Genomic DNA, 22,787 nt, shown 5'->3' on the forward strand with positions numbered 1-22,787 from the left:
GTTTGGGTCATGGATCCCCATTTGAAGAAGCTATGGACTTGAAGACAAAAGAAGGAAAAAGGGAAGTTATGGACTCACTTTACTGGAAGAGCCAAGGTGTAAATTTCCCTCTATGCATAGCTGGATCTAAGGGCTCATGCTGTATTAAGAAATTAAGCCATTGGTGGCATCTCCCTTCCTCCTTCCCTCCCTCTTTCCCTTCCCTTTTTGTCTTTCTCTCTCTCTCAATTCCAGCCTTGTTCTCGATCTCTCTTTATCCCTCCCTCTCTTCCTCCTTCCCACCTTTTCTCACTTCCCTTTCCTCCCCTCTCTCCCTCCCTTCCTCTTTTCCGCCCTGTTTCTTCTGCACGTTCCATGAGGTTGACATCAGTCCTGCTGCTTCTCTCCACTTGGTGGCAAAGATGACTCCCAACAGCTTTGAGTATTCTTGGATTTTAGAGGAGAGACACCCCTCTCTCCCAGCATCCATAACAGCCCTCTAGAGGGACTCTTACTGGTCCTTTTTGGATCATACATCCAGCCTTACTGGATGTGGGAGATGTAGTTTCCAAAAGAAAAAAAAAATGGGCTCTAGTCTAGAAGAAAGACACTGAAAGCTGAGCAGGCTAAAACAATAGCCCTGCCATCACTTGGATACATGCACAAAATCATCCAGAAAAATACACAGACAGAATTGTCCATGCAAGGGCTCACCAGCCTTTGCAGCTCACCTGTGGATCACAGTGGAGAATCAGCTCCTGGTTTTGTTAAAAGTTTGAATTATATTCCAGGAAACAAATTATCAATTCTTACCATTATTGCAGTTAAACAGTAATTGATTTATATTGCTAGAAGGTATATGTCATGTAACCTGATATCTTCATTTTACAGATGGGGAAACTGAGGCCCAGTCGGAAGCAGCTGATCCAAGCGTACACGGTAAGTTCATTGCAATCCAAGGCTGTCCCTAGAACTTCCGAAACAGGAATATGTGTCCCTGAAGACTCTCTGGGGAGGAGAGGATGAGACAGACTGTCCTCCCAGTTGGCCCTTGATGACACAGAAGAAACATCATTTCATTTCTATACTTTATGGACTCAGGGCCACTGGGTGTGAAATTCTCTCACAGTCAGACACATTTTGGGGCAACCTGCAAAGTCATTTGCCCTTTTCATTATGTACCTTTTTATGGAAAAAGAACTTTTGTTGGACAAGAATTTCTTACCTCATAGAACTTCCTGGAGCAGCCAGCTTGCATTCAAGCCTGGTTATATGAACCCAGCCGACCAGATGGAGCCTCTGCTCCTATATGCACAGAAGCAGTCCTTTTGGAAGGAAAAGTACCAGCTCACGAACTGCTGCGCTCAACTGCAGGTCCACCCATACCTTTAGTTCCACTGAAGCATATAGGTAAGCCTAATGTTTGACCTTAAACATCCACCTTGACTGCTTCTTGTGTCTGTGAACTGCTGTTACAAAAGATGGGAGAGACATTCTAATTCTTGGCATCACTAATTCATAAGAATAATCACACTAATAATAAGTAAACACAGATAAGAATAATTGAACATTATGGACTGTTTGCTAGGAGCCAGACCATGGCACCAGGGACCCATGTGCACCACTCCTTTATTCCTGACGACAGTCGCATGAGGTAGGTACTGTCATGATACACATTTCACAGCGAGGGGAATGGAGGCCCACAGAGATGACCAGAAACGGTGCACGTTTATAGAGCGCACTTACTTGGTGGGGCGTTGTGCTAAATGCTGTACTTACATGAATTCACTTATCCTGACAGTAATCCCATGAGGTAGGTGTTGTCCTCATGTATTATGGTATTATTATTATCCTCACTTTACAGACAAGGAGGAAGAGGCCAGAGAGCTCGCACACCTCACCCAGCGCCCCCCAGATGGTACGTGGTGGAGCCTGGCTTCTCACCCGGCGCTCAGCAAGCCCTCTGCTTCAGGCCGCAGGTCAGGTGGGTGGGGCATATGGGGCTGAAATTCAGATCCTACTGGTGCCCACCCAGCAGTGCTTCCATATTGCAAGTTTGGTCTCCACCACGCCTATCCAGCTCACAGAGGCTTGAAGGAATTGGTAGCTTCATCAGTGCCACTGTTGGCCCATGTGATGAGAGAATGGCAGTGGGGCCCAAAGGAAGTCCAGCCACGTGTGAAAGGAGAGCTGAGACAAAGCTTAGCATGTTGGATTTTAACCTGCTAGCCATGGGCCTCTCTTGTTTCTTCTAAGCCCTCATTGTCCGGGCATCAGCATCTGATTTTCTAGGCATCCTTGGGTTTGCAAGGTGGAGCATCTGGTGACAGGAGACTGGACAGGTGTCCTCAGGTGGGAGAGGGCCCTGAGCTCCAGCCTAAGGGGTGTAGGCCTAATCCTGCTGGCCTTTGGTTCTCAACTCCAGCTATTTGCATACTGCTTGCCTGATTCTTACTATGTCTTAAGACAATATGTAGTCTGAGTTAAGTACCTTATAAAATTAAATAGGCTTACTGTTTTATTTAAATAAATATACTTTAAGAAAAAAAAATGCCACCATCATAGATGAGTAAGTAGGATAATTTTCCATACATAGCCATCACCAAATATAAGAACCAAAAAATAATGAAAATAAGAACAATAAAAGTAAGTATTGAAAACAAAGTTCTGAGTCTGAAGCTTTCTCTTTCTCTGTTGAAAAGGGAAACTGGCAAAGGTTAGAAATGTGTTGTGGGGCTGAACAGAGAGTTTTTCTTTGTTACTGAATCAGAAGGATTGAAAACGGTCAGTGAAGGAATGTTTAACTCTGTGGCTCAGGGATATTTCAGACTGTGCCTGTGGACCCCCTGTAATCATTTTAAGGGCCCACTTTGATCTCTGAATTTTAGGAAACCCTCCTGCAGCAACAAAAATCTAGAGATGGATTTTCAAATAAACTTTATTTTTAATAGGCTTTATTTTTAGAACATTCTTAGATTTACAGAAAAACTGAGCAGATAGTACAGAGAGTTCCCATATAACCTTCCTTCCCACACAGATACAGTTTCCTCTGTTATTAAGATCTTACATTCATATGGTATATTGTCACTAATGGAACAAACATGAATACGTTGTTATTAACTAAAGCTTATTGTTCATTTAGATTTCTTTAGTTTTAACGTAATGTCCTTTCTCTGTTCCAGGAGCTCATCCAGAATCCACATTACGTTTGGTTTTCATGTCCCTGTCGGCTCCACTTGACTGTGAGTTTCTCATACTCTCTTTGTTTTTGATGATCTTGACAATTATGAGGAGTACGGATCGGGTATATTGTAGGTTGCCCCTCCGCTAGGATGTGTCTGATCTTTTTCTCATGGTTAGACTGGGAATATGGGTTATGGACAGAAGACCACAGAGGTAAGGTGCTACTTTCATCACATCATATCAAGGGTGCATACTATCAATATGGTTTTTGGCTGTTTGATGTTGACCTTGATTGATCACCTGGCTGAGGTAGTGTTTGTCAGGTTGCTCCACTCTGCTTACTTCTTCCTCCCACTTTATGATAGATTTTTAAAGTGCAGAGATAAATGATCAGATCTCTGTTTCAGAACATTCTGCTGGAAGTGTAGAGGACACCATACTGGCTAGAGAAGTTCCCAAAGTCTTTTGGATCAAAATTGTCTAAATCAACAGTTCATTGATTTGGTCCGTTGTTTGGACCAGTCAGTTTTCTCTTCTATTTGAAAATACCTTTGCCACCTCTAGCCTTGCCTCCCCCTGTTGGATTACTTCAGCATCTATGGCAGAAGTGATCATTCTGGGCAGAACAGACCCTTTCCCAAGTGCAGGGCAAAGCCAGCATTTCTATGGGTTAAAAACAGATGTTGTCTGTGCCAACACTGTGACTTCACTTAGACAGGACTCAGGAGAGAAACTCTGCATAAATTCAAGACAAAATCTCCATGTCTGCATAACTGCAACTCACTGGATAAGGACGTTATGGCTGTTTGAATTTGAGAGGTGAAATATGAGTATTTATTTATATAAGCATAACTGTTAGAATTTTTTTCTTTTGTAAGTATCCCCCTCCCCCAGCAAAGAAGAAAAGAACAAAAACATAACACAAGACAATTTGAGCAAGAACAAATACATACATACACATACATATATATGGCTTCATGCAGTGAACAGTTCAGAGGTAGTGGGTTTCAAGAGTGGCTTGTCCCAGGGGCTCAAATGACTTCTCACTGTCCTTTTCTCAGTTTTGCTTCCTTCATGGTAATCCATTCTTGAACAGTCGCCAGGTTTCAGGTGAGACCCTAGACCCCTAAGGGAGGAGTCGTGTGCTGTTCCCCACTAGGGATGGAGCCCACCTCAATCTTGTGGATCGAGAAAGGGGAAAGAATGGACTCTCAAATAAGAAAGGGAAATGGATGCTGAGAAGGGAAACATCAAAGGCACACAGCAGTATGACATACTCACAGCAAAACATCATTGGAGACGGATTTATTTTACCTGTGAATAGAACCTTGACCCGGAAAGGAGCAACAGGATGTATGTTCAGGTGGAAACATTAGATTGGCAATGAAGACAGAACTGAAATCTCTGTTTTATAACTATTTTGCCACACTTGCTCTATGGTAGCATGCAGTCATATAATTGCATGTACCCTCCGTTTCTGAATCTTAACCAATGGGAATAATATGTCTCTTAACTACCTGGCGTGGTATGTGAGAAGATAAAATGAGACAATAAATGAGAAAATGTTTAGAAAAAATATTTTAACAACAGAACTCTCTCCATAGTTCTAACAAAGTCCTAGAGTGACTTGTTTCAATTTTTAGAACCTGTTTCCAGAGAAGGAAGTCTTCCTCGTTAGAGGCTCAGCTATAATGTATTCAGGCAAATACATCAAGCAATAGACTTTAGAGTAAAAGCTGTTGAGAAGGAGTTATTGCCATTTGCCACGACATGGATGAATGTCACGTAGCATTAGGTGAAAGCACGTGGACACAAGAGAACCAACTGTGCGAGTCCATTTATGTAAACCTCAGAAACAGACCAGTTTCCTCTATGGGGTTAGAATTCAGGACAATGGCTCACCTTCAGAGGGTTTGTAACCAGTAAGGGCACAAGAAAAGGTCACTGGGATGCTGGTGATATTCTGATTCTTGGCCTGGAAGTTGGTTACATGGTTATGTTCAGTTTATGAAAATTCATCAAGTGACATACGCATAATCTGTGCACTTTTCCGTCTGTGTATCTCATTGAAAAAGTTTATCCTACAAAGATTTAATGTCATTAAGCATGAATCCAGCTTCAGATGACAAAGGCTGGAAAACTAGGGCCCGTGGAATGAATTTAGGCTTCGGATACTTCTTGTCTGGCCAGTACCGTGTCTTAGGGATTTTTCCCCCCAGGGCAGTAGTGATAGGCTTGGAGTCTGGGAACTTGGGGAAATGTTAGATGTACTTGCCACTTCTCCATTGTCCTCATTTCTCTCTATAAAGCTACACCTGGCCCACTTTACCCCAGAGTGTTACCTGCCTGACCCCCTGAAGGTATTTGAGTTTGCAGGTTCTGGAAAGGTTAAAATCCTGACTCCATCACAGCCCAAAAAGTGACCCTGGGCTGGTTACTTAGCCTCTCTGTGTCTGTCTTCTAATCCTAAAATTATAATACATTCCCAGAAGGGTTTTTTTTTTTTTTTTTAATAAGGATCAAATAGGCACTTAACACAATGCCAGCCACGTGACAGATTCTCAAAAAATGGAAATGATAACTATTATTAGTAGTAATATTGCCATAAATAATAGAATGTTTAATGAAATAAAATTGATGGTCTCTTGTGGACTTCCAGCCATTGTCTCACAAGAATTGCTGCAGAGCCAGTCCTTGCTCAGATCCCATTTGCCATGTCAGTGTTTTCATCAACCACGTTTAATAACCAGTTACCAGATCTGGATGTTGGGGGCTGTAAATTTCCCCGGTGACTGTTGCCAATGGCAGGTAATCGTGTAATTACCACTTGTATTTCCACAAAACACGTGAACTCAAGTCAAAATCAAGCGTTTTAGACAATAAGACACCAGGGTTTTCAAATGCAGGAAAGAGCTGCCCAACCTGTATGATAAGAAATGGGTGCCTGGTTAGAAAACAGAAAAAGGACTGATACTGGTGTGGCAGAACACCACCGGAAGCCTTTGCACTGGCAGGACCATTTCCTTTTTCCTCCTCAAATGCTGCATGCATCTGGAAGAAGAATTAAGGGTTCAGGATTAGCCATGGGTTGGTTAGCGATCAGTACCTTCACCTCTGGCTGCAATCCATGGCCTTGGTTTTCAGTGTTCCTTTGGTAATGTAGTGCCTTTCTCAGTTTAGCATGGTCGTTTGGAAATGATGCCAGGCTGTTCAACATCCTTCAAACAAGGTAGCTTAATGGGTTGCATGGAAATATCCCAAGACAGCAACATACTAGGACTTTTAGAAATATTGACACCATAACTCCAATTGAAAATGCTCAAGATAGTCCTTTGCAAGATGTCAGACTTAGACCCCAAACTGTAGTTGAAGATTCTTTGCTTTCTGAGCATCATGTTTTCAGTTTATGAGAAAGGAAGTTAAAATGGGTTGCAGGGAAAAAAATGTCTTGCCTTTGGATTCCCTCAAAGTGTTTGATTATTTGAAGAAAGAAGAAACTGGATAAGCTTTATTGTTACTATTATTTCTTCCCGTGCAGTGTCTGTGCATTAGCAGGCTAGCATTCCTGCAGTAGGCTTAGGTTGAATTTGTGTTTCTAGAAGGAGCTGTCCACATCAGCACAGGACCAAGGGGGGTGAGCAAAAGTTGAGCAGGTTGAGCAGTGATAGGGGACAGAATTGGAATTTCTTAAGATGACCAGTCCCAAATCTCCTGACCTTCCAGAAACTATAAAGTCGTGGGAGAAGAATTTCTCCAAGAGTCTTATTTGGCTGGCCAAAGAAACTGAAATTCAACAAATTGAAAAGTGATCACATTGAATTCTTAAAGAACAAGTTCAGAGCATGGCATGGGGCCATTTTTAAATGTGTAGATGCCCTTCTACCAAGCTAATGAAATGGCCCTATTTTCCTTCTGACAACAACGGTTTCATTGATATATCATGTTGCCCCAAACCAGTCGAAATTGATAACAGAGTAGTTGATTTTAAATTACCTAAGACTCAAGTAGGCAGAAAGAAATAAAAATTTGCTCCAGGTATTTGGAGGGCAGGGCCTTTTGCAAAATTGGTCAAGAGGGGTCATTGGCAGCGCTTTCTTCAGGAGACCAATTTTCTGTGCATGTGTCCTTGCAGCTGTTCCGAAAAGCATGGCTTCCTCCTGGTTCACCTGGAAGTCTTGTCTTTTCCTAACCTATGACTTTGCTTCATACAGCGTCACCTACTGTCAAAAGTCTCCAGCTGAAAAGGGTAAAAGGCATTTGACTGAAGAATGATAATACGGGCAAATTGGATTCCAGATTTTGTACAAGTCCAAGATAGTTTATGTTCATCTTTTTTCAGTCTCAACGTAAGAGTAAATTGCAAGATGCCCCCTAAACCTTTTTATGTGCTACAGCTTATCTCTGAAGAAAACAAAACACAAGTGGGAGGGCTTTGTAGAACAATCCTCCCTTTATCCTCCAGAAACAGCACTTGTAGGTATGATTAAACGTAACCGAGCTAGGTAAAATGGATACCACATTTGGAGCAAGGAACTGTATTTTCCTTCAGCCAATATTTTGAAAAAATCTGATGTCAGTTTGGACATTGGTATTAAACCAATCCATACAGATTCAGGCAAATACAGCTGCAGAAATCTCCTGTAAAAGCCAGTCATTTTGTGCTGAGGGCATCTAACTGAATATTAGCACATGGTGGTAACTAGCCAATCAGTTTGTGCATTTGATTGGAATTTCAGAAGATAATTGTTTCATTTCCAGGTCTGTCTCTAGCTCACCATTTGACCTTCAACTAATTGCTTAATCTCTCTTGGCTTCAGGTTTTCTATCTTGAAAGTGAGAAGAATAATAACAACCAACTACCTATCTCATCCGGGTATTGAGTGGATTAATGGGGTCATGTTTGTAAGGTCCTGGAAAATTCTCAAGAGAGAAAGTTCTACCACTGTTCCGTTTCTGCCTGGTAATATTTTAGAGCCATAAATGGGAAGGGCTGCATTTAATGGGGTCGTTATTACAGACGGGTGTCCTCTGCTTCCTTATAACTAAAGAAAGGACACCTTTTGAAAACAGAGCTTTTCATTATTATGAGATCTCTGATTCTGTTTTGTTGGTGCAACAATCTGGAACTCCTGTGGTAAACCAAGCTTTCTCCTCTAGCTAAACAGTCCGTGGAGCTCTGAGGAAAGCACCATAGTTTCATGACCACAAGGAATTACCCAGACTATTTCTGCTTCAGTAATACTTAGATTGACTTCTGGGGTCAAACAGACAGGTTGAGTCCTGTCTCTGCCACTTCCTGGCTGGGTGACCCTAAGCAAATCTCTCAACCTCCCTGTGCTTTAAGGCTGTTGGGAGCATGACCTTTAAGTAAAATGCTTAACACAATGTCTAGCACATGGTAGGCTCCCAGGAACCATTACCTATGTTAATAGTGTGTGTGACCATAACTGCCTGTATTCTCCAATGCCACGAAGAATTATAATGAGTACTAGTCCTCGTTTAAGCAAAACCTAACTCATCAGAGCTTGTGTTGAACCAGAACCTGGCTCATCATGGCTGTCCAGTAACACTACCCTCATTTTGTGAGCACTTTAGATTTAGGAAAATGGCAAATTAAAAGGAAACAACTCGGTGTCAGGGATTTATGCCAATTCCTATAGTATATTTTTTTGTCAGTGCTGATCTAGCCCAATCTCCTGACTTTCCGGAGACGATAACTGCAGAGTAGCTCTGAACAGCTGACATTCACTGAGAAGGAACTACATGCCAAGCATTGTGCTAAACACTGTGAATACATTTTCTCATTGAATTGTCACAACAGCCCAGTGAGGTAGGTACTGTTAGTAACTGTCGTACAGAGGGGGAAACCGAGGTTTAGTGAGGCTAAGCTATCCGTCCCTACAGTTATTAAATAGAGGCACCAGATTTCAATCCTTACTCTGACTCCAGAGCCCTGTTCTAACCCAGAGTCATCCAACAGAAAATAATGCAAGCCATGTATGCAATTTTAAATCCGCTAGCAGCTATATTTTTTAAAAAGTTAAAAAGAAGCAGGAGAAATTAATTTCAATGATATATTTTCTTTAATGCAGTATATCCAAAATATTATCATTTCAACATAGTCAATTTAGAAGTTCTTAATGAGATATCTTATAAGCTTTTTCTATTTTCATGCTGAGGCTTTGACATTCAGTTTATATTTTGCACTTACAGCCCATCTGAATTTGGATGAGCCACATTTCAAGTGCTCAACAGCCGCATGTGGTCCGTGACCACTGTACTGGGCGTGTGTAGCTCTCACCCCTGTACCGTCATGCCTGAGTCACTGAAGGCTGTGTCATCCAGGTTTACCAGACTGTATTTACCGAGGAAGAAACTCAGTAAATTTTCCATTTTTAACAAAGATAACAAAAAAGGTATAGCAGGAGTTTAACATGTTAATTTTTTTACATTCCCAGTTTGCTAAACAATTAATTTATCCTCAAAGAATAGCTCTTTCCTAGAACATCCTGCTGGCTGAGCTTTTACTTTGTCGTACTTAATATGTATATTTATACAAGTTGGTATAAATAAAAAAACATTAAATGAATGACTGAATGAATATATTCACTACCATGGAAAAGGAGGATCTCTTAGGCAGGGAAGATACGTTAAGTACCATATGGGCAAGAACCTTATCTAATTTTTGCCCATCTCTGTAGCCCTGCCTGTAGGAAAGTGCCAGGCACGCAGGAGACTTGCAAGAAGTATTTTTGTGGAGCAAATTGATGAATCCACATGGAGAAATTAGTTACTTCAAATTTTATTCCTAATGGGCATAGGGAATCTAAGTCCCTTCTTTCTCTCCCCTGAGTATTTGGATTTTAAGGCTCAAAGTAATGAATTTAATTTATTTAAACCATTTATGTTTCCAAATGAAATGGCATCAGAGAGACCACAGAAATCAAGAGTCTACTTTTTTTGCTGTTTGTTCGTTTTGTTTTGGTTGCACTGCATGGCTTGTGGGATCTTAGTTCCCCCGACCAGGGGCTGAACCCTCGCCCTCGGCAGTGAAAGTGTGGAGTCCTAACCATTGGACCGCCGGGGAGTTCCCGAGAGTCTACTTTTAAAAGACAATTGTTGACTTCCTCGCTGATAGTCCCCAAATATGTCAAAGGCAGATGTCCTGTAGATGTTGGCATAGGTCACAGGCCGCACCATCCATCACTCAGCCTCAGAGTATTTCGTCTCTGAGAAGAAACCCTCACACACTCTTTTCCTGGCCTGGACCTCACTGCTTATCCTCAAAGTGCTCCCGAGACCCTCTCCTGACTCACATATGGATTCTCCTCCCCCTCCACACCATTCATACATTAGTGCTCAACCCCCCCATGGCTTCTTCCTGGTCTGACAAGATATTCTGTCTCAAGAGAACCTGAGGATGGTCTCAGATCAAATCTCCTTTAGTTTCGAGGGGGCTGGTCCAAACCCCAGCAGGGAACAGGTATCTGCCATTTAACCCTAAACCTGAATTTACCTTTTTAACTTAAATATTAATTTCCCTAAGACAACCAAACACGGTTGTATTGTCAGAACTCTTTGAACTGCAAGTGCTAAAGCCCAGTTCAAACTGATTTTGCAAAAGAAAGGTAAGGAGGTTAAGGTGGCCCTCAGGCACGGCTGGATCCAAGGGCTTCAACAAGGTCAGAAGGCCAGTGTCCCATTTTTGTTCTCCATTTCTGGGTTCTGCTTACTTCTATATTGCCTTCATTTTCAACACTCCTTATGTCTTGGGATGCTTCCCAACCCCTTACCCAGAAACCACATTTATAGCCAACCAGGGCTCTTGATCTGCAGGATTCATCTTTAGCCTGGCTGTGTGCGCTGGGGCAAGTTGCTTCACTGCTCCAAACTTAGGTTCCCCGTCTGTAACATCAGGATAATAACAGCCTTCAGGTCAGGCTTCATATTATGGACATAAAATGCTTAGCACAGACCTGAGTGAGTGTTTTAAGACAGAAGTGGGGGGAAATTCTATTTTCTGTGCGGTAGGTAGTCACGATTGTAGAAAAGAGACTGTTTACAAGTTCTCCCAGCCTCCAACCAGTCTCATTCGACAGAGGACAGTGTGCATCTGTTCTCTGAGCCTCCTGTAAGACTTCAGTGCTTGGGAGCTCTGGCAATGACATGGATGTAGAGGGTTTGTCTTCTGATGGTGACCCATTGGGTCAGAGTAAACCCCTCTCTCTTGCTGGACCCCCTTGGGACTTGTAGCGTGGCCAGCCAGCACGAGGAGGGATCCCCAATGTTGAACTTGGTCCTTAAGAGGTCACAGACCCAGTGCCCTCACCCAAGCAGCAGTAACAACCAGGATATGTTAACAAACACATCTGGGGGGCTTCCCTCTCAGCCATACGTTTGAGATTTTATTCTAGAGCCCGTTCTGGTCTAGTGCCTAGTATAAGTGCTCAGTAATTACCTGTTGACTAAAATGAACAAACCAACATGATAACATGACCTGGCACATACAATACTAATGTGATAAATGTATGAATGAATGAATGCATCATAAAGCTTGTTAAATGAATATTTGATGATCTACAGTAGATGAGCCATAAATATTGGCTGAATGAGCAAAGAATGAATGAATGAATGAATGGCCTGTCAGCCATGTCCACGGCTACTACTTTCCATATGTGTTAAGCTGATCTTTGATTTATTTTCTGTAGCTATAATTCAGTCCCAACAAACTGACACTCTAAATTTATGACTTGTTTTTATTTCCTGTTGTTGAATTTTGAAATAGATGATGCCATCACATGGATTGAATTCCGTTTTCAAATAGAAAGAGGTATTTTTCAAACATCCTTGAATTGAGCATGCAGAATGAGGGAGGCATGGTGCTTACGTACTCCCTAATCTCTGTTATGACATGTCTGCATGACTGAGAGTATCATGCTCCTGGGTTGAGGAAAGGAGGGTTGTCCACAAATGACACATGAGTGGAGCCATCATGTTCCTGTATATACTCGGTAGATATATGTACGGGCTGGAATAGGTAAATTTAATCCTTTGCCATTATTCATTTCACTTTCCTGAATTCTGTACTATTTCTAAGGAGTAACTGCTTTTCTTCTGGGTTAAGTAGAAATCTTTGCTTAAGTCAAAACCACTTACTTTAAATACATTCAGAGACATCAGGATCTTTTGCCCTAGGAGTGTTTCTCATGTTTTTCAAAGTCAATGAATTGTCACTTGACCTTAATGGACACTTATAGATCACTGAATTAAGGATTAAACTAAGTGGAGAAAAGAAGCTTTTATCCAAAATTATCTGATTTATTGAGACAGATTTGGGAAGTCATAACAGTGTCACTTAATTGAGCATTGATGATTATAGTGCCAGTGCATACAAAATTAAAAGGACTTGGGATTTAATTCTGCTATTTGGAATTATTTGTGGTCCTTTTTAAGGAGGTCGAGAATATTTGCACAGAAGAGAAAAATCTTGTGAGAGTCACTCCAGTTAAAATTCAGTAAGATGTGCAATTGCTATTGTAAGTCAGAACGTTCTTGAAAAGTTAAAAAAAAAAAGTGCCTCAGCTTCCTAGATATTTTGTGCACAGGTTCGTATCAGGAATTCCAAATAAATGACTAAATGGTGAAATGCTGTCCTTTTCATTTAGATACGTTACCATTATATATCTCTCTTGCTGAAAAATTTTCTCCATCATTGGTTTGAAGTTAAAAATTGTGTCACATAGCTGAAAATAACAAGAAGAGATGTTCATATTCTTATGTAGTCTTGAGATGCCAGGATGCACTTTTCTTCTTCAGGCAAAATCCATTTTTAACACTCATCCTCCAGGTAGGCTTTCCAGGTGGTCATGAAAGGAAACTTGTTCATTGCTTCTTATCTGGAAAGGATAGATTTGATCTATATTGGAATCTTCTTAGAACCGAATCTGCGCATTATCCAGCCCCTTTCTAATGAGATTGTGTTCTTCTGCCAACCAGTTTCATCGCATGCCTAAGTCGGAAATTTTGGAAACATATTACACTTTTCTAGATTTTTCTTCCAGAGAAAGGAACTTAGCTGAAGAATTTGAAAACCTTTTCTTACATACCCAGAAGTTTGGCCGGGTAATGGGTTGTTTGGGAACAAAAGTAATTACCGAGTGTAACCAAATCAGATTTGCAAATCCTAATACACAGATTTAGGCACGTGATATTGAAATTTGTGACCAGTAAATAAATAAGACAAAATAAAATTCCAACATTTTCTCCTGTCTCTCAGGAGAGACTAATAAATGGACTTGGGTTCCCCTGCAAATAGTTAACCTATGTTCTCCTAAACCCAGCATCTAGAGGCCCAGTGGCCCACATACAATATGGAATGGGCAACAAGAGTGACCATGCCAGCTGCCTTTTAAAAGAAAACGCCAGTTAAGAAAAAAATCGCCTTTCCGAAGAAATAGTACAGCAAAAGGAGGAGTAATGGAATACCATCTTCCTTCAGAAGAAAACTATTTCTCTTATCAGACTCCTTCCACTTAAGGGTAAGCCTTGTGTGGGAGAGACCAGGGGGAAAAGTGGGGGCACATTTGGGGAACCAGGGAGACATTAAAAAATAGTTTTGCCTTTATTTGTAGGTGAAGTATCTATAAAGTATACTGGTTAAGCTCCTGATATTTAGAGTCAGATTACCAAGGTTCAAACCCTTGCTTAGCAGTTATGTGGCTATGGGCATGACCATTCATTCATTCATTCATTCATTCATTCTGAGCGTTTCCTCTGGGCTGGTCACTGGAGGCTACAGCTCTGAACAAGATAGATGAGACCCCTGCCCTCCTGGAGCTTACATTCTAGTGAGGGGAGACAGAAAACAAAGAAATATGCATGCCGATGTAATGAGATCATTTTAGACCAGGATGGAGGAAGAAAGTCATTCAGAGAACCACTGGCAGGGGGCAGCAGGAGCTCCCTTAGGTTAGGATATATACATTGAGGTGGTGACCTGAATGAAGTGAGGGTGCCCAGGTGGGAGGAACAGCTTTCCAGGCACAGGGAACAGCAAGCGCAAAGGAGGCATTACGAAGTGGCTGCCGGGCAGGTCAACTTGTTTAGACTTTACCTGGTAAAGCAGGGAGTCCGTGCAAGACTTTGAGCAGGGGAGTGATATGATCTGAGCTGCCCTGGGGAGAGCGAGCCCTCATGTCCTCATCTCTCGCGTCAGGGATAACACAGGAGGAGCACCAGGCCAGGCCTTTTCAGAGAACAGGGTGTTCAGAGGGCATTGTCCAGACAAGGTCAGAATTCAAGGTGAGTTGCTGAGTGTGGATGCTTTGATTGCTGATGGTGCTGGTGGAATGAGGGCAGGGAAGTAATGGCTTCGTGGCACGGCAGTGAGTGAAATAAGGACAAATCTTTGACAGATCCATCCAACTGAACTGGACTCGAATCAGACTTTCCTGGTGTGGCTTATTCTGGTGGTTTTTGTGTTTGGGGCTTAGTGGAGTGAATCAGAAGCTTTCAGGAAAAGACTCTTTCCACTAAGGTAAGCCTCATGTGGGAGAGGCCAAGGGGAAAAGTGTGGGCACATTTGGGGAATCAGGGAGATACCGTTAAAAAAGTGGTTTTCTCTTTATTTATAGGTAAAGTATGGTGGTTAAGCCTCTGTTATTTAGAGTCAGATTACCAGGGCTCAAACTCTTGGGTTTGAATACTAGAACAGCTTGGGTTTATAGAAATTGTGACCTCTTTGAACCTTTTTTTTCTCCATATCGTGCAGATAATAACAGGATCTACCCCATGAAGTAGTAAGGATGAAACAGATCAATGAATTTAAAGAGTTCAGACAGGAGCTGGTATCTGGCACATAATAAGAGCTCAATAAATGTTACCAGCAATCATTACTATTATTCATTACTCATTATTATCTCAGCATTTATCAGCCTCATCCTTATTGAATTCTACCGTGCAGACCCAGCAGATCATGTATAATTGCCTGCCATATTTCTCTCCTCTTCCCACACCTCCGCCCCTACCCTCCTCAGGCAACTCATTTGTCTCAGGATTTTCCCCAGAGACCCAGGGACAGATATTCCTCATGTTGAAATCACTACAGCAGTCTTCTCCATGGGCAGAGGCTGGACCGAGGCCTTTTGTACATTATCTCAATTGTTGGAACATCCTTAATATGTTCCATTTTACAGGTGAGGAGATTGGGGCTCAGAAGGGAAAGTGACCCCTGTAGGGTTACTTGGTCAGCAAGAGGCAGAGTGGAGATTCAGACTTAGGTCTGTTTGACCTCAATGTCCCTTAAAACTCAAAAAAACAAAGCATCCATTCAGACCCCCCCACCCCCCCACACACACAAAAAAAGCACCATTGACTATAAAAATAAAGAGGGCTCTAAGTTAGGAGAGCACCGTGATTAGGCCAGTGCTAGGAGAGCCTGAGGTTCTCAAAGAGACTCCTTGAGTCTGCCCAGTGTCCAAAATTGTCCTCTAACCTCAAAGGAGCCTCTGTCCCTTCCTCCCCCCTCAGGCCGGTGGCCAGTGGCAACACAATGTGATGGTATTACTTTGACTGTGGCCATGCGGTGGTGAGGAAGCCCTGACCCCCTTCCGGCCTCTTTGTCCTGTTTAGTGCTCCATCTGTGGGCCCCTTGCCGGCAGCCCGGCTGGTCTTGACTCTGAGGTGGAGGAGTAAACATCTTGGAAATCTTTATTAGTTTATTTCAGAAGATGGAGCCTGTTTGTCCCTGGGGCCCTTCCCTCTTTTATGGCCTCCAGCCCTTCTTGACAAATTCTAGTGACCGGAGAGAAAACCGCTTTCTACAGCGGATCATTAAAACACCACCATAAACCTAGGGCCATAAAATATTATTTGCTGGGCATAAAAGGCGGGGGGGGTAGATTTTCCCAGAATGACAACCCAGGCCCTGCTTTCTCCCACTGAGAAAGGCGGCACAGGGATGCGATCGTTCATAAATTCCTTATCTTGCACTCTGTTTTGTGAAATAACCCTGTTGGGAGAGCAGCCAAAAATATTGATTTATTTGTTCCACAGACTCAAAAGCATTTTTAATGAGTGGAGTATGGCGATGCCTTGCCAGTGTGTCTGCAGATGACTCAATCTGTGTGCACACACCCAAACGCACACACGGTTTGCAAAGGGAAACCATGGAGTTCCGCAAATTGGAGGTAAGTTACACGAGAACATTTGAAGGTGGACGTGAAGAGGCATCCATTTCCCTCCTTCCAACTGTCTGCTCCGCTCCCAGCCCGATTAACCAGCACCCATGGTGGGACTGGTTCTTACAACTGAGCCCGACTTTCCAGAGCAGAACCTGATGGAAGGTTCTCAGTGGATTTCACAGTTGGTTTCCCTTGACATTCTCCCCTGGAAAGAATTCCTTCATCCATTCATGCATTCATTTGGTCATTCAACAAATACCACTACTGAGCGCTTACCAAGTGCCAGGCACTGTTCTGAGCACTGGAGTTACAGCCATGAAAAACACTGTCACAGAGGTTATTGCAGCCTCGTGGGGTACAATCTCAGCACACCCAATATTAATTTCATCAGATAAAATTCACAATCCTTTATCCGAACTCCTTGGGGATAGATTGGTTTGTTGGAAATTTTGGAATTTTTTTTGAAAGATAAAATGGGGCCTATGATTATTTAGTTTGCAGATAGCCCCAGTGAGGCCTGGGGAAGTGCCCGGTAACCCAACACCGTTCTTATTTCATCTGTGAAGAGTATGAACATTCACTCCAACTGGGATAAATTAAGACTATAAATGATCTTGTCACGGGAGGTACAGCTTTGCCACCAAAGGAGCTTAAAAACCTGTTTTCAGAGCTGCTTTTTGTAGAGTAGCAGGTATTGAGTGCCCAGTGCGTGCCTGACCCCTGCTAAGTTCTCCAGAAGCATCACTGTTCATTCTCACTGCACCCCTGATTTTCAAGGTCATCTGTTTCATTTTCACTGCTCTCCTACCAGGTAGGTCGTCATATTTCTGTTTTTCTTTGTTGTGTGGCGAGGTCATTATATTTCTCTGGGTTTTGTTTGTTTGTATTGTAACAAAATCAATATTTTTGTTGTCACATGTGTGTGTTTAAGAGGATTCTGAGAGGCTAAATGACTTGTCTAAGGTTTCACAGCTGGAAGGAGGCAGATTTGGGACTGGAACTCCAGACTGCAGAGTTTACACTCAACCATAACCTAGCACCAGTTCCCACTAGAGGAAAGACAGCAAAGCAGGAAATAAAACTCTTGGGGCTATGTCTACACACACTAACAAAGGCAATTAGAGAGAAGCAGGCAATTATTCAGATAATTCAGAATATAACTTCTTCTTCTTTTTTTTTTTTTAAGGTTTGTGGTTAGGTAGCTAGTGTTTCTGGAGCAAATTCTCAGAATAGGATCTTATAAGCATCCACCTCCAGCACTCAGGTGCCCCCCACGTGGGGGGCTTCAGCTCAGCACCCTTTGGGAACTCTTCTTATTCAGCTTACTTCCTGACACTTATCAGAGCCTCCGTGGGTGAACTGGGTCTGAAGCCATGCTGCGGGGCATTGCTGGGGTGCCAGCCCAGGAGGAGAGTGTGTTCCCCACCACCGGGAGAATCCAGGCTGCAGCCGCTGGGCCAAAGAGCTGGAGGGAGGGAACTGCGGAGGGACACTGCCCAGGGGCAGTTCACCAGGAGGGGACCCTTCTTTGTTTAGACCCTCCTTCCCATGGGCAGATCTAAGGCTAGATTAGAAATTGGAAAATAGCCACTATGTGGTCAAGGCCTAGAGAATGTGAAGGGAGAGGGGATTCAGGTGAATGGGAGATGTCCCAAGGGGATCTTTGATAAAGTTGGGTTCCCCCTTCTTAAGTCTGCATGCGCCCCTGGTGAAAGAAATCGTCCCCGGAGGAAGCCAGGGCTTCTCTTGCAGTTTGTGGGAAGCCCACACTGCCATTTTGGTGTGCCCAGCAAAGGCCAGGACCCTGGAGGGGTACAGGCAGCTGGGACAAGTAAGGGTCAGGAAGGGACTTGCAAAGGGTGGGGCAGCATCGCCCTGGGGTGGTCAGCCAGAGGTGGGAGTGGGGGATGGAAAGAACAAAACAGCCACTGCCCCAAGTACCCAGGCTAAGGGTTTTGTGCTTTAAGGTCAAGGGCATGCCAGATGTATGGCAGAAATTGAATCCTGTGTGTGTGTGTGTGTGTGTGTGTGTGTGTGTGTGTGTGTGTGTGTGTGTGTGTATGTCTTCCACCTTGGGTTGAGGATGGGGAGGGCTGAGAACAAGAACTGCACTCCAATGTGAACCACTGTTTGTGGGTGGCGCCCCTGGCGTGCGGGAGGTAGGGGTCACACGTCCACCAACCCCGCCCAGTCGGGGTCCCCAAAACCACAGGTGTCTGGAAGTGCCTGGAAGTTGCAGTGCCCTGCGGAACCTGGTTTTGCCGAACTTCGTAGCCTTTTCACCTGAGGGGACCAGCCAAGATCCAACCCGGCAGGATCACGGGTCGCTTCTGGACGCGTTGGGTCGCAGCCGGATGCTCAATCGCGCACCCCAGTACCCAAATCTACTACACTGGGGGCGGTGCAGGATGTGTGCGCCTACCCGCTTCTCCAGCCCCCGGGCTTAGGGACCCTCCCCCAAGGGTAAGAATGGGAAGGGGGTCCTCCTAGAGATTCCGTGTCATGGCGACAGCCCCCCGTGCAGCACCAGTGCGAGCGGCCTTGGACAGGTGAGCCAAGGGGTCCAGGCTGAAGTTGGGGTTCAGCTTCCATTGGGTAGGCGGTTTTGGAAGGAGAGCAGAGGGCCGGGCGGCGGTCAGGCAGCGGCTGCGGAGTGGACCTCTCTCTTTCAGCAGATGCCTGGGGGATGGGGAGCCAAAAGCAGGGGGCTCGAGCAGGGAGTGTATCCCACCCCCCTGCACCCCAGCTCGTGGTACGGCTTTAAAATCCTGCAGAGTTTGTCATAGGTCGGCCTCAGCACGCATGCGCAAAGGCAAAGTTGAGTTTTTTCTGTCTCCCCTCCCCTCCCCCCCCCCTTTCCAGCAGCCTTTGGTTCTGCAACTTAAAAAAAAAAAATTTTTTTTTTTTTTTTTTTTTTTGCTCTGAGAACACCAGGGGAAAGAGGAGTCCGGAGAGAGTGAGGGAGAGAGGGAGGCAGTTGGCCAGGAGGGCCGGGGGGTGGGGGGGGGGGACGTGGTCCCTGCGGTCGGTCAGTCTGTCTGTGGGACGCAGGATCGCGTGGAAGGCTGCTTTAAGCTCCGAGGCGCCGCCTCCGCCGCCCGGAGTCCGGTTCCGTGCGGCCGCTGCCGAGCGAGCTCCTCCCGCCGCCGCCGCCGTGCCCCGACCGCCCGCCGCCCGCCTGCTCACTCTCCCGCCCCTCCGGCCCCGGCGCCAAACGAGGAGGTGGGGAGCCACGCCGGCCATGGACCGCCGGAGCTGAACAGCCGCCGCGGAGTCCCTCGCCCTCGCCCCTCTCTAGCCCCACGGCCGCGGTGCCCGCGCGCCTCTTAGCCCTGGAAAGGCGGGGAAAAGAGGGGGATTAACCAGAAGAGGGAAAGAAGGGGGTTGGGAGGGGGGAGCCAGTGTCTCCCTTGGGGCAGTCGCGCATCGTCCCCGAACCCACTGGAGGCAGAACTTTAGGGGACAACTTTTACCCAGTTTGCTCCCGCTTTTTGCCAAACCCTAAAATGAAAGGACAAAAGTTGGCGCTGACTCTTGCAGCTCGGATGGCGACTTGTGCGTTTTCAGCGGCATCTCCCGGAGAAAAACCCATGCGCGCCTGATTGTTCTGTGGCCCCCAAGCTGCAGTGCGTGTGGGTGTGTGTGTGTTTGGGTGTGTGTCTGTGTGTGTACACAGACGTCCACACACTCACTCGCGGCCGCAGGATCAGCGCCTGGAAGCAGACGTTTCGGCCACAGACTTGGAGAGGAGGAGCTGGAGATCAGGAGGCGTGAGCCGCCGGGAGTCTGCAGAATCCGTGGTGTGAATGAACTGGGGGCACCTGGGCGCACGGATCGCCTCCCCCACCCCCCGCCCCGGGCCAGAGTTGAGTTGTGGGGCATTTTTTTCACCCTCTTGTGAAGAATTTTTTTTTTATTTGTTGTAAAGTCTTTTGCACAATCACGCCCACATTTGGGGTTGGAAAGCCCTAATTACCGCCGTCGCTGATGGACGTTGGAGAGGGAGCGCCTCGCCGCGGAACAGTCGCCTGCGCGCCCTCGCCGGACCCGCGGCTCCCTTGTTGCGCGCCGGCCGGGCCCTGTTCCTGCTGCCGGCAGGCGGACTTCGGCGCCCCTCGGTTCACGGACGCATCCCAGCGCTGCTCCGGCTCGGGCACCCAGACTCGGACGCCAGTGACCGCTTGGGCTCCAATTCCCTGAGCCTGCCCGACGCGTCCTGGAGGAGCACGCAGCTCTGCGCCGGATCGTCCCTCCAGGCTTAACCCGGCCGCTCCGCTCAGATTCTTCGGCTGCCCTCGCTCTTGCGGTGACTTCCTCCCCGCGCCCCCTCCCCCTAGCAATGAAGGTAGGTGTTCTGTGCTCCGCCGACGCTCGCCACTCTTTTTTCTTTTGGTAGTTAACTAAATATCCCGCCCCCCCTCCACCTATTCCTATTCCTCCCCCCATTTCTTCTACTGCCTGGAGACGCTAGAACTCCCGCGTAGCTGGCAGGGACCCCTACCCTTTCCCTGCCGCGCTACCCCCGCCCCCCCCCCCCTATCGCCCCGCGCACTGCCTCGGCCTCCCAGGAGACCTAGTCCCACCAAACGTTCTGCAAACTTTTTAGACTTTGGAGAAAAAGTGGGGAAGAGACAAGACAGAAACAGCGGTTCACGGATGAGTTTTCTTTTGCCCTGAGAAACGCGAGTGTAATTTACTCTGTATATTTCAGTAACAGGATAATGATTCAATTCAACAAATATTTACCAAGCGCGGGCACCGAGAAGGTGTGTAGCCAGGGCTCAGAAAGGGGAAGGGGACTCCTTGGCCGAGAGACCGTGAAGCTGGACTAGGGGCCGACTGTGCCGAGCAGTGCACCTCTCGCCCTCTGCAGCCAGAGGCCAGGTTGCAAGCTCAACGCAGCCGGGGACCCAAGCGCTGCAGGCCCTGTGCCTTTAAGAGTGCCTGGCAGGGGGCCAGCGTGCACCCTGGCTCGGGGAACGGGGTCGCGTTATTAGCATTATTAGTTGCCACTGGGTGAGCTCCGCAGTTTGCAGCAGTGATGGGGGCGGGGAGGGCTGGCAGTGGTGGCTCTAATCCTGTCCGCTGGGAGAGCGCGTCCCGGCCCCCTGCGCGGAATCTGCCTTGTCCTTTAGAAACATTTGGGCCTCCGCGTTGGGAGAGCGGGCGGGGGGCAGTTTGTGAACTCTTGTTTGTTTTAATTGTCAGTTGTATGTTAAAGCCGAGTCACACACTCCGAGGGTCACCGAGAGTTCACTTTTACAGAAAGTTAACATTTCTTCCTGCAGTATAACTTGGTATTTTCCGAACAACTTTTCCTCTCTGTCCTCCAAGCTTCGATCCTTATTTTCATTTTTCTTGATCTCTCCCCTTTTCAGTTTTCTAGAAAATAAGCTTGGAATTGTAATTAAGATGTTTCCTGAAGCAAACAAGGCCCCCACCAAAAAAAAAAAACAAAAAAAAACCCGTTTTAAAACCCCCAAACTTGGAGACCCTGTGGCCTTGTTTTACTTTCCAATCGCAGCCTGGCATCGGGGCCCCTTCTCCTCTCTCGTCTTTCTTTAAATGGACAGCTTACTGTTTGGAAGTAACTTGGAGCCAGCGGTGGGATCGCACCTCTTCAACCCCTGCCCTCCCGCCAACGTTCAAGGCTGCTCCAGCCAGATGCGGAGATTTTGTTTCTAGACAGCCTCTGCCAGGGGAGTTCCGAGGGGCCAAAGCTGAAAGAAAGCGCGCAAGCGATGGGAGGCAGTGGAAATTGTGTGTCCGAGTGTGTGGATCTGTGCCCTGCGTGTTTTGGGGCGGAGTAGAAGGTCAGTTGTTCTCGGGTCTTGGATATACTAGCCTTACTTAGCCAGGCCCGTCTCCACAAAGGAAGACCCTACCCAGGAGGCCCAGCCAAAGAGCCCCTTGCTTTTCCCTCCGCTCGGCGGAGCTCCCCGGTGCACAAGGGGTTAGCGTGGTGCGCCAGAGCTCAGCTAGTCCTGAAGCCTTTTTCTTCCTCGCTGTGTGGTACCGGCTGCCCCCTGTTGGCTGCCTTGAGGTAGGACGTCTTGGAGTCTCTGTTCCTTGGGCAGGCGGGCAGCTGCTCGCCTCTTCCTCCCACCTCTGGCTCTGCAAGCACATCCCTTCAGATCACCAGGTCCCACTCTCCCAGGAGGGCCCCTCGGAGGCCCCCAGAGGCCAAGCTGCACTGCGCGGCTGCGTTAATAAGGAAGGGGCCAAGGGTCCGACCAGCAAATGGGGCTCGGGCAAGTGGAAGAGGGATTGGTACCCCTTCTCCAGGGCATAGCAAGGAACAGGAGCATCACCCTAGGAAGTCTCCGGTCTGGCCTTGGCGCTCTCACCAGTTTTCCCTGTGGTCGAGGACAAGTGGTGCTTTCTCTCCCTCTCGGCCTCAGTTTCTTGTCTATTAAAAAGTGGAGTTGAAACTGCCTCTGAAGA

The 22,787-nt window shown here is 46.1% G+C and overlaps 2 protein-coding genes across 2 annotated transcripts in view; both read left to right on the top strand.

The window, feature by feature from the left end:
- The first annotated feature begins 28 nt into the window (after positions 1 to 28).
- Positions 29 to 19,154, top strand: LOC309607817 (uncharacterized protein). The gene is made up of 6 exons (XM_082346813.1): positions 29 to 918; positions 1,212 to 1,389; positions 1,844 to 1,963; positions 3,162 to 3,221; positions 7,980 to 15,356; positions 16,216 to 19,154. The coding sequence occupies exons 1-5, from the start codon at positions 871 to 873 to the stop codon at positions 7,991 to 7,993; spliced, it is 420 nt and encodes a 139-aa protein (XP_082202939.1). The 5' UTR covers positions 29 to 870; the 3' UTR covers positions 7,994 to 15,356; positions 16,216 to 19,154.
- Positions 19,155 to 19,768: 614 nt separating this feature from the next.
- Positions 19,769 to 22,787, top strand: part of WNT5A (Wnt family member 5A) — a 64,581-nt gene continuing 61,562 nt past the window's right edge. Inside the window, exon 1 of the mRNA XM_082346810.1 lies at positions 19,769 to 20,688. Within this exon, the coding sequence (XP_082202936.1) occupies positions 20,683 to 20,688 (6 nt within the window). The 5' untranslated portion in view covers positions 19,769 to 20,682. The remainder of the gene's footprint in view (positions 20,689 to 22,787) is intronic.

This window comes from Balaenoptera borealis (assembly GCF_965194805.1).
Source record: "Balaenoptera borealis genome assembly, chromosome: 12".
Classification (NCBI taxonomy): domain Eukaryota; kingdom Metazoa; phylum Chordata; class Mammalia; order Artiodactyla; family Balaenopteridae; genus Balaenoptera; species Balaenoptera borealis.

Coding starts and splice junctions, on each gene's coding strand:
- LOC309607817 (XM_082346813.1), top strand. CDS start 871: ATGGGGAAACTGAGGCCCAGTCGGAAGCAGCTGATCCAAGCGTACACG. Junction 1,390..1,843: donor AGTTCCACTGAAGCATATAG/GTAAGCCTAATG, acceptor CTCACTTTACAG/ACAAGGAGGAAGAGGCCAGA. Junction 1,964..3,161: donor TGCTTCAGGCCGCAGGTCAG/GTGGGTGGGGCA, acceptor TCTCTGTTCCAG/GAGCTCATCCAGAATCCACA.